The sequence below is a fragment of the Salvelinus fontinalis genome, chromosome 28 (assembly GCF_029448725.1).
Source record: "Salvelinus fontinalis isolate EN_2023a chromosome 28, ASM2944872v1, whole genome shotgun sequence".
Taxonomy (NCBI): domain Eukaryota; kingdom Metazoa; phylum Chordata; class Actinopteri; order Salmoniformes; family Salmonidae; genus Salvelinus; species Salvelinus fontinalis.
The window spans coordinates 3710742-3723254 of record NC_074692.1 but is presented as its reverse complement, the minus strand read 5'-3'; the positions used below and the strand labels follow the sequence as shown (position 1 = coordinate 3723254).

Genomic DNA, 12513 nt, shown 5'->3' with positions numbered 1-12513 from the left:
CCGCCATTGGCCTACATTGATGCAGTAAAGAGGTCAATGGAAAGCAGACCGTGGGGGATATAAGAAGGAGGCTGGATTGGCGCCCATTCAACAAATCTGATGTAACAAATTGGATATTCGGCAAATCCGTCATGATTGATGTAGTGTATGTGGTAATGTGGTTGCGAAAGTCAGATTTTTATATTTTTGTCTGTTTTCACTTCATAACATTTAGAAGAAGTTCCTTTTCAGGTTTAGAAGAAGTGACTGCTAAATGTTAACTACCGTTCGTATGAGCTGGTAGCATAGCTAGCATAGAGAAATTGGTAGTGGCATTCAAAGTCATTTTTAACTATAATGTAGTAGATTGGTGATGATGACATGAACATGTATTGGGGTTGACATCCTTACAAGCATTATACTCCAATTTTTACTTTAGCAGAGTTTGAAATACACATATAAACAATTGCCTAAATGTAGGCAAATTTTGCTGGGGGGCAATGAGGAGACTTGCGATCTTTCCCCCTGGGCATCTTTCCCCCACATGTTTCCATGGCATTTCCATTGTTTTGGTTGAGTTCCATTGACCTCTGCATCTATTGGGGTTACTGTGGTGCTATAGTTCTGAGGGTTGAGAGGTCCATGGGATCTAGGTTGCCTTGACGGAAACTCCCCAGACATGATCCGTGTGGTGTGGCTCGCCAAGTAGCACTGGTCCCTCTCCAAGCAGCTCTGTAGTTCTTGACAAAGGGCAGTGAGCACCTCACCCCGGAAGTAGTGGCGGAGGGGGACTTGATGAACCACACTGGTTTGCCGTTTTGCAGACCATCCTCCTCATTGCTCATCAGGTCAACATTAACTCCTCTCGACCATGCATCTAGAAGCAAAAAACGAAGAAAGCAATAGAACACAGTTAACAAATTCCAGTCTCAAGTAAGGCTGTTGCGGTGACCGTATTACCGCCACACCGGTTTTAGGCTTGTGTGCGTGCGGCTGCTCGAGTATTGCGAAAACAATAGTTGAATTCCTTCCACCTGGTTGAAAGGGTCTCCACATGCCTTTTGGCTCCGTGCACGTTGTATCACCCACAAACACCTACCCAAAGGTCATTATAATTAAAGAAGATATGCAACACGTTATGCATGTGATACTGGCAGTGCACAGAGCTACAGATATCTGGAATAGAGTAGGAAACATAACACTCTGAACCAGGTGGGTGCAATTCCACATCTGTTTTCATTCTAGACTCAAATAGAGAACTTGAAACATGTAATTGGACCAGTAGTAATACAAGAGTAACGAACCTAGTGTTACACAGAAGCTACTTGTCCAAAAGGCTTACCCGCTTTCTCCTCTGGCGACACTTCTTTGCATGTTTCTCCAAGATTGTGTCCCCCATGTTCTCAGGTAAACCTGAGAGATACGCCCACCTCACAATCACGTAATACAGGAGGTGGAGCAAGAACCCGCACTGGATATAAGCACATGGTTAATTTTATGTTGTTTTGGTGGCCAGGACACCGGTGCAGCGCCTCGCTATCGTATGTAAAAAGGGCGTTAAACATACCTTTGACAGTTTCACTCTTTTTCACCTGTGTTAACACAGTCTTCGCTTACTAGATATGTATATAGCTATGACACCCTGCATTGTATGGGCAACACCAGTACATCTCATTCACTCACATTTATACAGTGCTAATTGTACACATAAACTATAGAAGAGCCTTGTGTATTAAATGTGGCAATACCCCATGAACAGCTAGCTAACAACAACATAAGCTAGCTAGTAGAGTGAAATGGTAGGCTAGCTATCACCTACCACTGCGCTAGATAACGCTAGTGGTTAGCAATTAGCATTGGGACCGTTAGATACAATTTATATGAAAATTCAACTTTTAAAATACATATACAATTGAAGTCAGAAGTTTACATACACTTAGTTTGGAGTCATTAACTCGTTTTACAACCACTCCACAAATGTGTAAATTCTTGTTAACAAACTATAGTTTTGGCAAGTCTACAAATCTACTTTGTGCATGACAAGTAATGTTTCCAACAATTGTTTACAGACAGATTATTTCACTTATAACTCACTGTATCACAATTCCAGTGGGTCAGAGGTTTACATACACTAAGTTGACTGTGCCTTTAAACAGCTTGGAAAATTCCAGAAAACAATGTCATGGCTTTAGAAGCCTCTGATCGTCTACTAGACATAATTTGAGTGAATTGGAGATGTACCTGTGGATGTATTTCAAGACTTACCTTCAAACTCAGTGCCTCTTAGCCAAGACCTCAGAAAAAAACGTCCACAAGTCTGGTTCATCCTTGGGAGCAATTTCCAAATGCCTGAAGGTACCACGTTCATCTGTTCAAACAATAGTACGCAAGTATAAACACCATAGGACCACGCAGCCATCATACCGCTCAGGAAGGAGACGCATTCTGTCTCCTAGAGATGAACATACTTTGGTGCGAAAAGTGAAAATCAATCCCAGAACAACAGCAAAGGACCTTGTGAAGATGATGGAGGAAACCGGTACAAAAGTATCTATATCCACAGTAAAACGAGTCCTATATCGACATAACCTGAAAGGCCGCTCAGCAAGGAAGAAGCCACTGCTCCAAAACCGCCATAAAAATCCCAGACTATGGTTTGCAACTGCACATGTGGACAAAGATCGTACTTTTTGGAGAATTGTTCTCTGGTCTGATGAAACAAAAATAGAGCTGTTTAGCCATAATGACCATCGTTATGTTTGGAGGAAAAAGGGGGAGGCTTGCAGGCCGAAGAACACCATCCCATGAAGCACGGGTGTGGCAGCATCATGTTGTGGGGGTGCTTTGCTGCAGGAGGGACTGGTGCACTTCACACATAGACTGCAACATGAGGCAGGAAAATTATGTGGATATATTGATGCAACATCTCAAGACATCAGTCAGGAAGTTAAAGCTTGGTCGCAAATGGGTCTTCCAAATGGACAATGACCCCAAGCATACTTCCAAAGTTGTGGCAAAATGGCTTAAGGACAACAAAGTCAAGGTATTGGAGTGGCCATCACAAAGCCCTGACCTCAATCCTATAGAAAATTTGTGGGCAGAACTGAAAAAGCATGTGCGAGCAAGGAGGCCTACAAACCTGACTCAGTTACACCAGCTCTGTCAGGAGGACTAGGACAAAATTCACTCAACTTATTGTGGGAAGCTTGTGGAAGGCTACCCAAAACATTTGACCCAAGTTAAACAATTTAAAGGCAATGTTACCAAATTCTAATTGAGTGTATGAACACTTCTGACCCACTGGGAATGTGATGAAAGAAATAAAAGCTGAAATAAATCATTCTCTCTACTATTATTCAGACATTTCACATTCTTATAATGAAGTGGTGATTCTATCTGACCTAAAACAGGGAATATTTACTTGGATTAAAGGTCAGGAATTGTGAAAAACTGAGTTTAAATGTGGCTAAGTTGTATGTAAACTTCCGACTTCAACTGTAATTTGCATGGTTCATATTTACACATGTAAATACAGTCATCCTTTGTAAAAAAATAAATAAAAAATAAATAAACAGCCAAAATATTTATAACAGAAATAAAAATAATCCGAGACACGATCTTGTACTCATTGATTTAGTTACATACAAAGTTAGCTAGCTTAGGTAGCTCACTCGTTTTTCTCTCGTTCAAAACACTTGATACATCAAAATAACCAGAAAACTCATAACAGTTTAGATAAACATGTTTTCGCTAGATTTTGAAAACGAAACCATTCTTATAAATGTTACAAACTGGAAAACAGATAAAATATGAAGACAAGGGGAATGGGTTTCTCTTCACTGGGCTTCTCTTCCACTACCTGACGAAATAGGGATTTCCCCGCCTGCAGCCGTTGAAAAATGTACGTGTCGTGCATAGTCCGAACATTTCCAGAAACGTGCTATCCTAGACATTCCCGTATCATGCGTATCCGTGTTCGGGGATGTGTGGGAGTGTGCAGGAATGATTGGGAAGTTCCCACCACGACCGTGCACCTCAAATTTCACGGGAATATAGTTGATCCGATTTCACCCAAAAACTCTGCTTTCCATGCAGTGAGAGTGTTTGTGTGATACCTATTTCAGACAGAATTGACGGTAGGTGACCAGTAACAAAATCTGGCAATGTTTATAGTATATGACCCCTTTTGAAACACTCCCATTTTTACCACTTTCTTGTGGGTATACGCCTTTTATACATCCCCGTGCACAGCCGGCATCGGTGAGGGGTGGGAGAAGGGGTGTGCCGATATGGGTGGGCTATTTGAATAAATCCATTGAATATACACAAAGAAATCCCCTAGTTTACCAATGTCGAGTGGTTACAGACATCGCACGCACTTGAAAATGTGGTGCCACCGTTAAACCACCTTCTTCACAAAAAAATGAATCAATGGCTGATCATCAAGTGTTGTTTACTCGTTTGGATGTTTTCAGTGTGTCAATTTATCAGCCAATGTGATCTCACCATCGCGCTTTGCTTTCAAACTCCCCATCAGTTATTTGGTCTGAAGACAGATTTGTGGTCTAAGTTAGAAACATATACATATTAACCCGTCATTTATTCGCTAATTATAAGGCTCCTTTAAATATTTACCTGTCAAAGTACAATACAAAAAGATGAAGTGGCAGATGTGCTTGTGTGCTCCCCCAGGCTTAACGCCAAGGCATTTCTGTGACAATAGACAAGAACAGCTCAACGTTAGAACTACACACATTTACACGGAGAGCATAAATGCATTCAAAGCATTTAGGTGAAGCCTCGTGAATGTACCGGCTTTGTTACTGGCTTCACCTTTCAGATGTAAAGTGGTACAAAGAAGATGGCACGGTAAAAGATGGCACATTTCTGTCTTCGTATAAAAGGGATATGATACTGTTTGTGTGCCTGATAAGGGGATGGAACTATGGATTTCTCATCCTTTCTCTTCTTTCAGAGCTCCTCCAATGGCGTGAGACTCGGGACGCCCAACAGAGCCACCATCACCATCCTGTCCAATGACAATGCCTTCGGAATCATCTCCTTCAACTCTGTAAGAAACATCTATCTGTCTGGTGTTGATTCTTGCTTATAGCATAGGCCTACATTCCAATCAACCAGTTCCGTTTGAACCGTCATTGAATGTAAAGCGAATCCCAGGTTCGGCTACCTACTACAGTACGTACCATGTTAGATTGAGAGGGAAGGCTTTAGCCACAGTCAGGATAAGGAAATTAAGCTTTGGACAGGGGAGGGGTGGGGCAAGGGTGGGGGTCAAATGCCACAGAGGGTATCCATGCAGATGGTTGTGCAGGAGGGGTCTGGGATTGCCAGGGGCAGCACAACCACAAAGGCTGCAGTTTGCTCCTAGGATTAACTTGTCAGTGGGAGTTTTGAGAGTTACTATGGTAACCATAGTATTGGGTCCTGCCTGCATCCCCCTTAGGGTCTTATTCGGGATCATTATTTTGCTTCTTGGAAATCAATGGAGGACTCTCTGCCTCCGGAATTACGATTCTGAAACATGTTTTTGTTTAGTTTTATAGTCAATATAATCATCATGTGGTCTTGTGAAGAGGAACTAATTAATTTCATAATCACTAAAGACAATGTTAACTCTCTCTCTCTCTCTCTCTCTCTCTCTCTCTCTCTCTCTCTCTCTCCTCTCGTCTCTCTCTCTCTCTCTCTCTCTCTCTCTCTCTCTCTCGTCTCTCCTCTCTCTCTCTCTCTCTCTCTCTCTCTCTCTCTCTCTCTCTCTCTCTCTCTCTCTCTCTCCTCTCCTCTCTCTCTCTCTCTCTCTCTCTCTCTCTCTCTCTCTCTCTCTCTCTCTCTCTCTCTCTCTCTCTCTCTCTCTCTCTCTCCTCTCTCTCTCTCTCTCTCTCTCTCTCTCTCTCTCTCTCTCTCTCTCCTCTCTCTCCTCTCTCTCTCTCTCTCTCTCTCTCTCTCTCTCTCTCTCTCTCTCTCTCTCTCTCTCTCTCTCTCTCTCTCTCTCTCTCTCTCTCTCTCTCTCTCTCTCTCTCTCTCTCTCTCTCTCTCTCTCTCTCTCTCTCTCTTCCAGACTGAACAGATCATTGTGGATGAGCCTAGAGGGAGGAACCAGTATGTGCCTCTCAGCCTGGTCAGAGAGAAGGGGACGTATGGGACAGTGACGGTCAACTTTGAGGTGAGGTCACTGTAACAGTAACTGATCCCTGTTTGACCTCCCTTTGGTTAGGTCATGTCAGATCATTAGGCCGGTTGCATTTTAGTATGGATGTCTATCTGTCACCCGGTCTACTTATGACACACACCACACACACACACACATGCAGATACACACTTTTAAGATAAACGTATTCCTGTCATTCTGATGACAATATGTGAGCAATTTGTTGTGGTTTCTACACGGGCAGATCTCGGAAGGCCCTAACCCTGCCCTGGAGGACCTCAGTCCAGACCGGGGGAACATCACCATTCCACCTGGACGAGCTTTGGTGGTATTTAGCATCCTCATCCAGGATGACCAGGTACCCTGTCCTCTCCACCCCTTCTGTATGCTATCACTTACACCTTTTACCAGACAGCTTCACATCAAACACATCGATCATCTTTCTTTTGCAGGCTAAGAAAACCCAGAGTTACATATCAGTAAACTATTTAAACAACACTATATATTCCCATATTATGTACCTAATGTATCTAGTATATCTACATTTACATTTACATTTAAGTCATTTAGCAGACGCTCTTATCCAGAGCGACTTACAAATTGGTGCATTCACCTTATGAATGATCTCATAATCATATGCACTGCTGCTACTCTGTTTATCATATATCCTGATGCTTAGTCACCTTACCCCTATAAATATTAAAATCAAAAAATGATGTTTTAAGAGAGAATAGGCATTGGTCTGAAATTCACATAAGCACCACAATGCCTATACCACCCATGCTCTACCAAGGTGTTCCAGCACACAGCTTTGACCTACTACAGTAACTATGTTGGTATTATACTTCAAACTATGTGTAGGCAGGTTGCTTCGGATTCAAACCTTCTCAAACAGCTAAATTCATATTCTTAGAGGAGGTGCTTCCACAGTAATGTGATTTGTACCGCATGCCCTCGCATACAGCATACAACGAAAAGTATTGTATCTGCCGGAGAAAAAGGCAGACGTTTTACGTGTCCCCAACCGATTGTGTTTTTTGTTTGTATATTTGCTTTGTTTGTTACTTATTTTTTTACTTATTTTGTACATAATGTTGCCGCTACCGTCTCTTATGACCGAAAATAACTTCTGGACATCAGGACTGCGATTACTCACCACGGACTGGCAGAATCCTTTTTTTTTAATTTAACGAGTCTGACGAGGGTGACGCGAACGATATACTGCTTTCTCGGGAACAGGCCCAAATCCCCGTGATTTGCGTGAAGAGGAGGCGGAGAAAACGGGTCCGGAGGTCAGAGGTGCCTTCTGAGAATTCGGCGGAGATCGAATAAACCCCCACTTCCTTTCATTCTGCTAGCAAATGGGCAATCTTTGGAGAATATAATAGATGACCTACGCGGAAGATTAAACCACCAACGGGACATTCAAAACTGTTGTATATTATGCTTCACGGAGTCATGGCTGAACGACGACACTATCAACGTACAACTGGCTGGTTATACGATGTACCGGCAGGATAGAACAGCAGCGTCTGGTAACACAAAGGGTGGCGGACTATGTATTTTTGTAATTAACAGCTGGTGCACAACATCTAAGGAAGTCTCTAGCTATTGCTCGCCTGAGGTAGAGTATCTCATGATAAGCTGTAGACCACACTATCTACCTAGTTTTCATCTGTATTTTTCGTAGCTGTTTACATACCACCCCATTCAATGCTGTCACTAAGACAGCATTGAATGGGCTGTATTCCGCCATAGGAAAATGCTTTAATGCAGAGAAACTTAAATCTGTTTTAACAAATTTCTATCAGCATGTTAAATGTGCAACCAAAGGGGGAAAAAACTCTGTACCACCTTTACTCCACACACAGAGGCGCATACAAAGCTCTACCTCGCCCTCCATTTGGCAAATCTGACCATAATTCTATCCTCCTGATTCCTGCTTACAAGCAACAATTAAAGCAGGAAACACCAGTGACTAGATCAATAAAAAAGTGGTCAGATGAAGCAGATGCTAAGCTACAGGACTGTTTTGCTAGCACAGACTGGAATATGCTCCGGGATTCCTCCAATGGCATTAAGTAGTACATCACATCAGTCATTGGCTTCATCAATAAGTGCATAGATGACATCGTCCCCACAGTGATCGTACGTACATACCCGAACCAGAAACCATGGATTACAGGCAGCATCCGCACTGAGCTAAAGGCTAAAGCTGCCGCTTTCAAGGAGCGGGACTGGAAGCTTATAAGAAATCCCACTATGCCCTCCGACAAACCATCAAACAGGCAAAGCATCAATACAGGACTAAGATCAAATCGTATTACAATGGCTCTGACGCTCATTGGATGGTGCAGGGCCTGCAAACCATTACAGACTACAAAGGTAAGCACAGCCGAGAGCTGCCCAGTGACATGAGCCTACCGGACGAGCTAAACTACTTCTATGCTCGCTTCGAGGCAAATAACACTGAAACATGCATGAGAGCACCAGCTGTACCGGAAGACTGTGTGTTCACACTCTCCGCAGCTGATGTGAGTAAGACCTTTTGACAGGTCAACATTCACAAGGCCGCAGGGCCAGACGAATTACCAGGACGTGTTCTGCGAGCATGCGCTGACCAACTAGCAAGTGTCTTCACTGACGTTTTCAGCCTCTCCCTGTCCGAGTCTGTAATACCAACATGTTTTAAGCAGACCACCATAGTGCCTGTGCCCAAGAACACTGTGGTAACCTGCCTAAATGACTACCAACCCATAGCACTCACGTCTGTAGCCAGGAAGTGCTTTGAAAGGCTGGTCATGGCTCACTTCAACACCATCATCCCAGAAACGGTCCAATTTGCATACCGCCCCAACAGATCCACAGATAATGCAGTCTCTATTGCACTCCACACTGCCCTTTCCCACCTGGACAAAAGGAACACCTATGTGAGAATGCTATTCATTGACTACAGCTCAGCGTTCAACACCATAGTGCCCTCAAAGCTCATCAATAAGCTAAGGACCCTGGGACTAAACACCTCCCTCTGCAACTGGATCCTGGACTTCCTGACGGGCCGCCCCCAGGTGGTAAGGGTAGGTAACAACACATCCGCCACGCTGATCCTCAACACAGGGGCCCCTCAGGGGTGCGTGCTCAGCCCCCTCCTGTATTCCTTGTTCACTCATGACTGCACAACTAGGCACAACTCCAACACCATCATTAAATTTGCCGATGACACAACAGTGGTAGGCCTGATCACCGACAACAACAAGACAACCTATAGAGAGGAGGTCAGAGACCTGGCCGTGTGGTGCCAGGACAACAACATATCCCTCAACGTGATCAAGACAAAGGAGATGATTGTTGACAACAGGAAAAAGGGGACCGAGCCCATCCCCATTCTCGTCGACGGGGCTGCAGCGGAACAGGTTGAGAGCTTCAAGTTCCTTGGTGTCCACATTACCAACACACTAACATGGTCCAAGCACACCAAGACAGTTGTGAAGCCGGCACGACAACACCTATTCCCCCTCAGGAGAATGAAAAGATTTGGCATGGTTCCTCAGATCCTCAAAAGGTTCTACAGCTGCACCATCGAGAGCATCCTGACTGGTTGCATCACTGCCTGGTATGGCAACTGCTCGGCCTCCGACTGCAAGGCACTACAGAGGGTATTGCGAACGGCCCAGTACATCACTGGAGCCAAGCTTCCTGCCATCCAGGACCTCTATACCAGGCGGTGTCAGAGGAAGGCCCTACAAATTGTCAAAGACTCCAGCCACCCTAGTCATAGACTGTTCTCTCTGCTACCACACGGCAAGCAGTACCGGAGCGCCAAGTCTAGGTCCAAGAGGCTTCTAAACAGCTTCTACCCCAAGCCATAAGACTCCTGAACAGCTAATCAAATGGCTAACCAGACTATTCACATTGCCCCCCCCCCCCCCCTCTCCACACCAATACCACTCTCTGTTGTCATCTATGCATAGTCACTTTAATGAACTCTACCTAACCGGTGCCCCCACACATTGACACTGTACCTGCACCTATATTGTTATTTTTTACTGATCCTCTTTAATTACTTGTTACTTTTATCTCTTATTCTTATCCCGTATTTTTTGAAACTGCACTGTCGGTTAGGGGCTGGTAAGTAAGCATTTCCCTGTAAGGTGAATTCAATCCCATATGCCCTGATCTCATTCTACACAACATAACTTCCCTTGTGTTTCCATTAAATCAAGTCAAATGTTATTAGTCACATGCGCCGAATACAACAGGTGCTGTTGAACACCTGTTGTATTCGGCGCATGTGACTAATACAATTTGACTTGATTTAATGGAAACACAAGGGAAGTTATCTTGCGTAGAATGAGATCAGGGCATATGGGATCGAAATTCCTCTTTGAAATTGATAGGGAAACATGGTACTGGAATGTGTAATGGCTGTATGGTAGAGGAAATGGTTGAACATGTATTATTATGTTGTGAAATGTATGATATAGTAAGGGAGAGGTTGTTTGACAGGGTCAGAGAGGTTGGACGGGTATTGGGTGTGGGTGGTATTTTGGGTGGGGGTGATGGGTTATTTCAGGGTTAATTAAGAGAATATAGTGGTATAGGTAGGTTGTGACTGCACATTGTAAATATGCTACTGGAACGGACCTTGTTCTTTTTATTTCTTATTTTTGTAATTTGTGTGTTTTCTTTCTATCTTGTTATTGTTTGTATTTGTTGAGGTTAGAGCTCGCAAAAAAGGCAATTCACTGTAATTGTGCATGTGACATTAAAACGTGAAACTATTTCCATGGTAACACTCACTTAACCATTGTGATTTCCCTCAGATCCCTGAGGATGACGAGGTGTTCACTGTCAGGCTGACAGGTGTGGCAGGCGGGGCGGTCCTCAACCCCAATGGCAGCAGCGTGGAGCTGAAGATCCGCCGTAATGACAGCCCCCTGCGCTTCTCCCAGTCCCAGATGGCCGTGGCCGAGACCGCCGGGGTCATCTCCCTGATCATAACCCGCGGCCTCCTGGCCGACCACGGCCGCTTGGTAGGCTCAGATGACACGGAGGTCTCCGTGGACTACGTGGTCGTCAGCGGCGACGGGGCGGGCAGTGCCACTCCGGCGGTGGATTTCATGGACCTGCAGGCGGTGCGCACGGTGACATTTCCCCCATGGGTCTATGAGGCCCGTCTTCTCTTCAACGTCAGCGATGACGAGGTGCCGGAGATTGCCGAGTCGTTCCACGTAGTGCTGCTGGAGGAGACGGTGAGAGGAGACGCCGTGCTGATCCCGCCCAATGCCGTCCTGGTCACCATCGAGCCCAATGATAAACCCCACGGGGTCCTGTCAATCAGTGGCAGCCCCCTCAACCAACTAATCAGTATCAACGAGGATATGACTGACAGGTTGGTGAAACTGATCAGTGTATCATCTTATAACATGATCGTTTCCAAACACATTGAACCTCAACTGTTTCTGTGTCTCTGCTATTCTCACAACCCCGCCCTGTCTTGTCCAAAAGATTTGACGGTATCTCCATCGTGAGGAACGGCGGTAACTACGGTGACGTCTCTGTCAACTGGACCATCAGTCGGAACTCCAGCGACCGCTCGCCCGTGTCAGATGACCTGAGCCCCGAGGCGGGCACACTGTGGTTGACGGCGGGTCAGATGAGCGCGGTCTTGCCCTTGAACATCACAGCAGATGAGCTTCCAGAGGAAGCAGAGGCCTTTGTCCTCCGACTGCTGCCGGACACTGTGCAGGGAGGGGCCGAAGTGGACGAGCCTATGGAGGTCAGTCTGGCCTGGCTAGGATATGATTGGTTAGGATTCTGCTGCTGTTGATTGATTGGATTGGTTGATTGGTCCATCTATATTTTAAGTTTCAGTTCTAATACTAGAGGCTGACAATTTGTTTTGTATACAGAGATAAGGTTTTCTAGTATTTAAACCAGATATTATTTTCAGTTCTGTCATGTTGTGGATGCTGTTGGTTTTGAGGAGCTCTGTGTTGGTTGTTGTTTATTTACAATTACAAATTCAAGCTGGGGAAGACAGAAGGACAGACAGTCAGAAAGCTGCTTGTCAACCCTGGGAGCTTAGTGCCATGTCGAACATAGGGCAGCGCCTGACAGAGAGGGAGGGAGGGAGGGAGGGAGCAGGTCTACTACCCACGCCCTCCTGAGGAAGTTTGCGGGGGAGGGCTGCACTTGTGGGAGACACATCTGGAGAGCAGTCCCCTCCTCTCTAGAGGATGTGGTCGTGTGTGTGTGTGTGTGTGTGTGTGTGTGTGTGTGTGTGTGTGTGTGTGTGTGTGTGTGTGGGGGTGGGTGGGTGGGTGGGTGGATGGCTGGAGACTAGGCACACACACTGGTCCTGTACA

General features: G+C 45.1%; 1 protein-coding gene across 2 annotated transcripts in view; it reads left to right on the top strand.

Moving 5' to 3' along the window:
• adgrv1 (adhesion G protein-coupled receptor V1) overlaps positions 1-12513 on the top strand; it is a 197971-nt gene that overhangs the window by 36053 nt on the left and 149405 nt on the right. For both annotated transcript variants that reach the window (XM_055886148.1, XM_055886147.1), the window contains exons 4-8: positions 4955-5050; positions 6056-6160; positions 6390-6503; positions 10969-11537; positions 11654-11924. In XM_055886148.1, the coding sequence (XP_055742123.1) occupies positions 4955-5050; positions 6056-6160; positions 6390-6503; positions 10969-11537; positions 11654-11924 (1155 nt within the window). The remainder of the gene's footprint in view (positions 1-4954; positions 5051-6055; positions 6161-6389; positions 6504-10968; positions 11538-11653; positions 11925-12513) is intronic.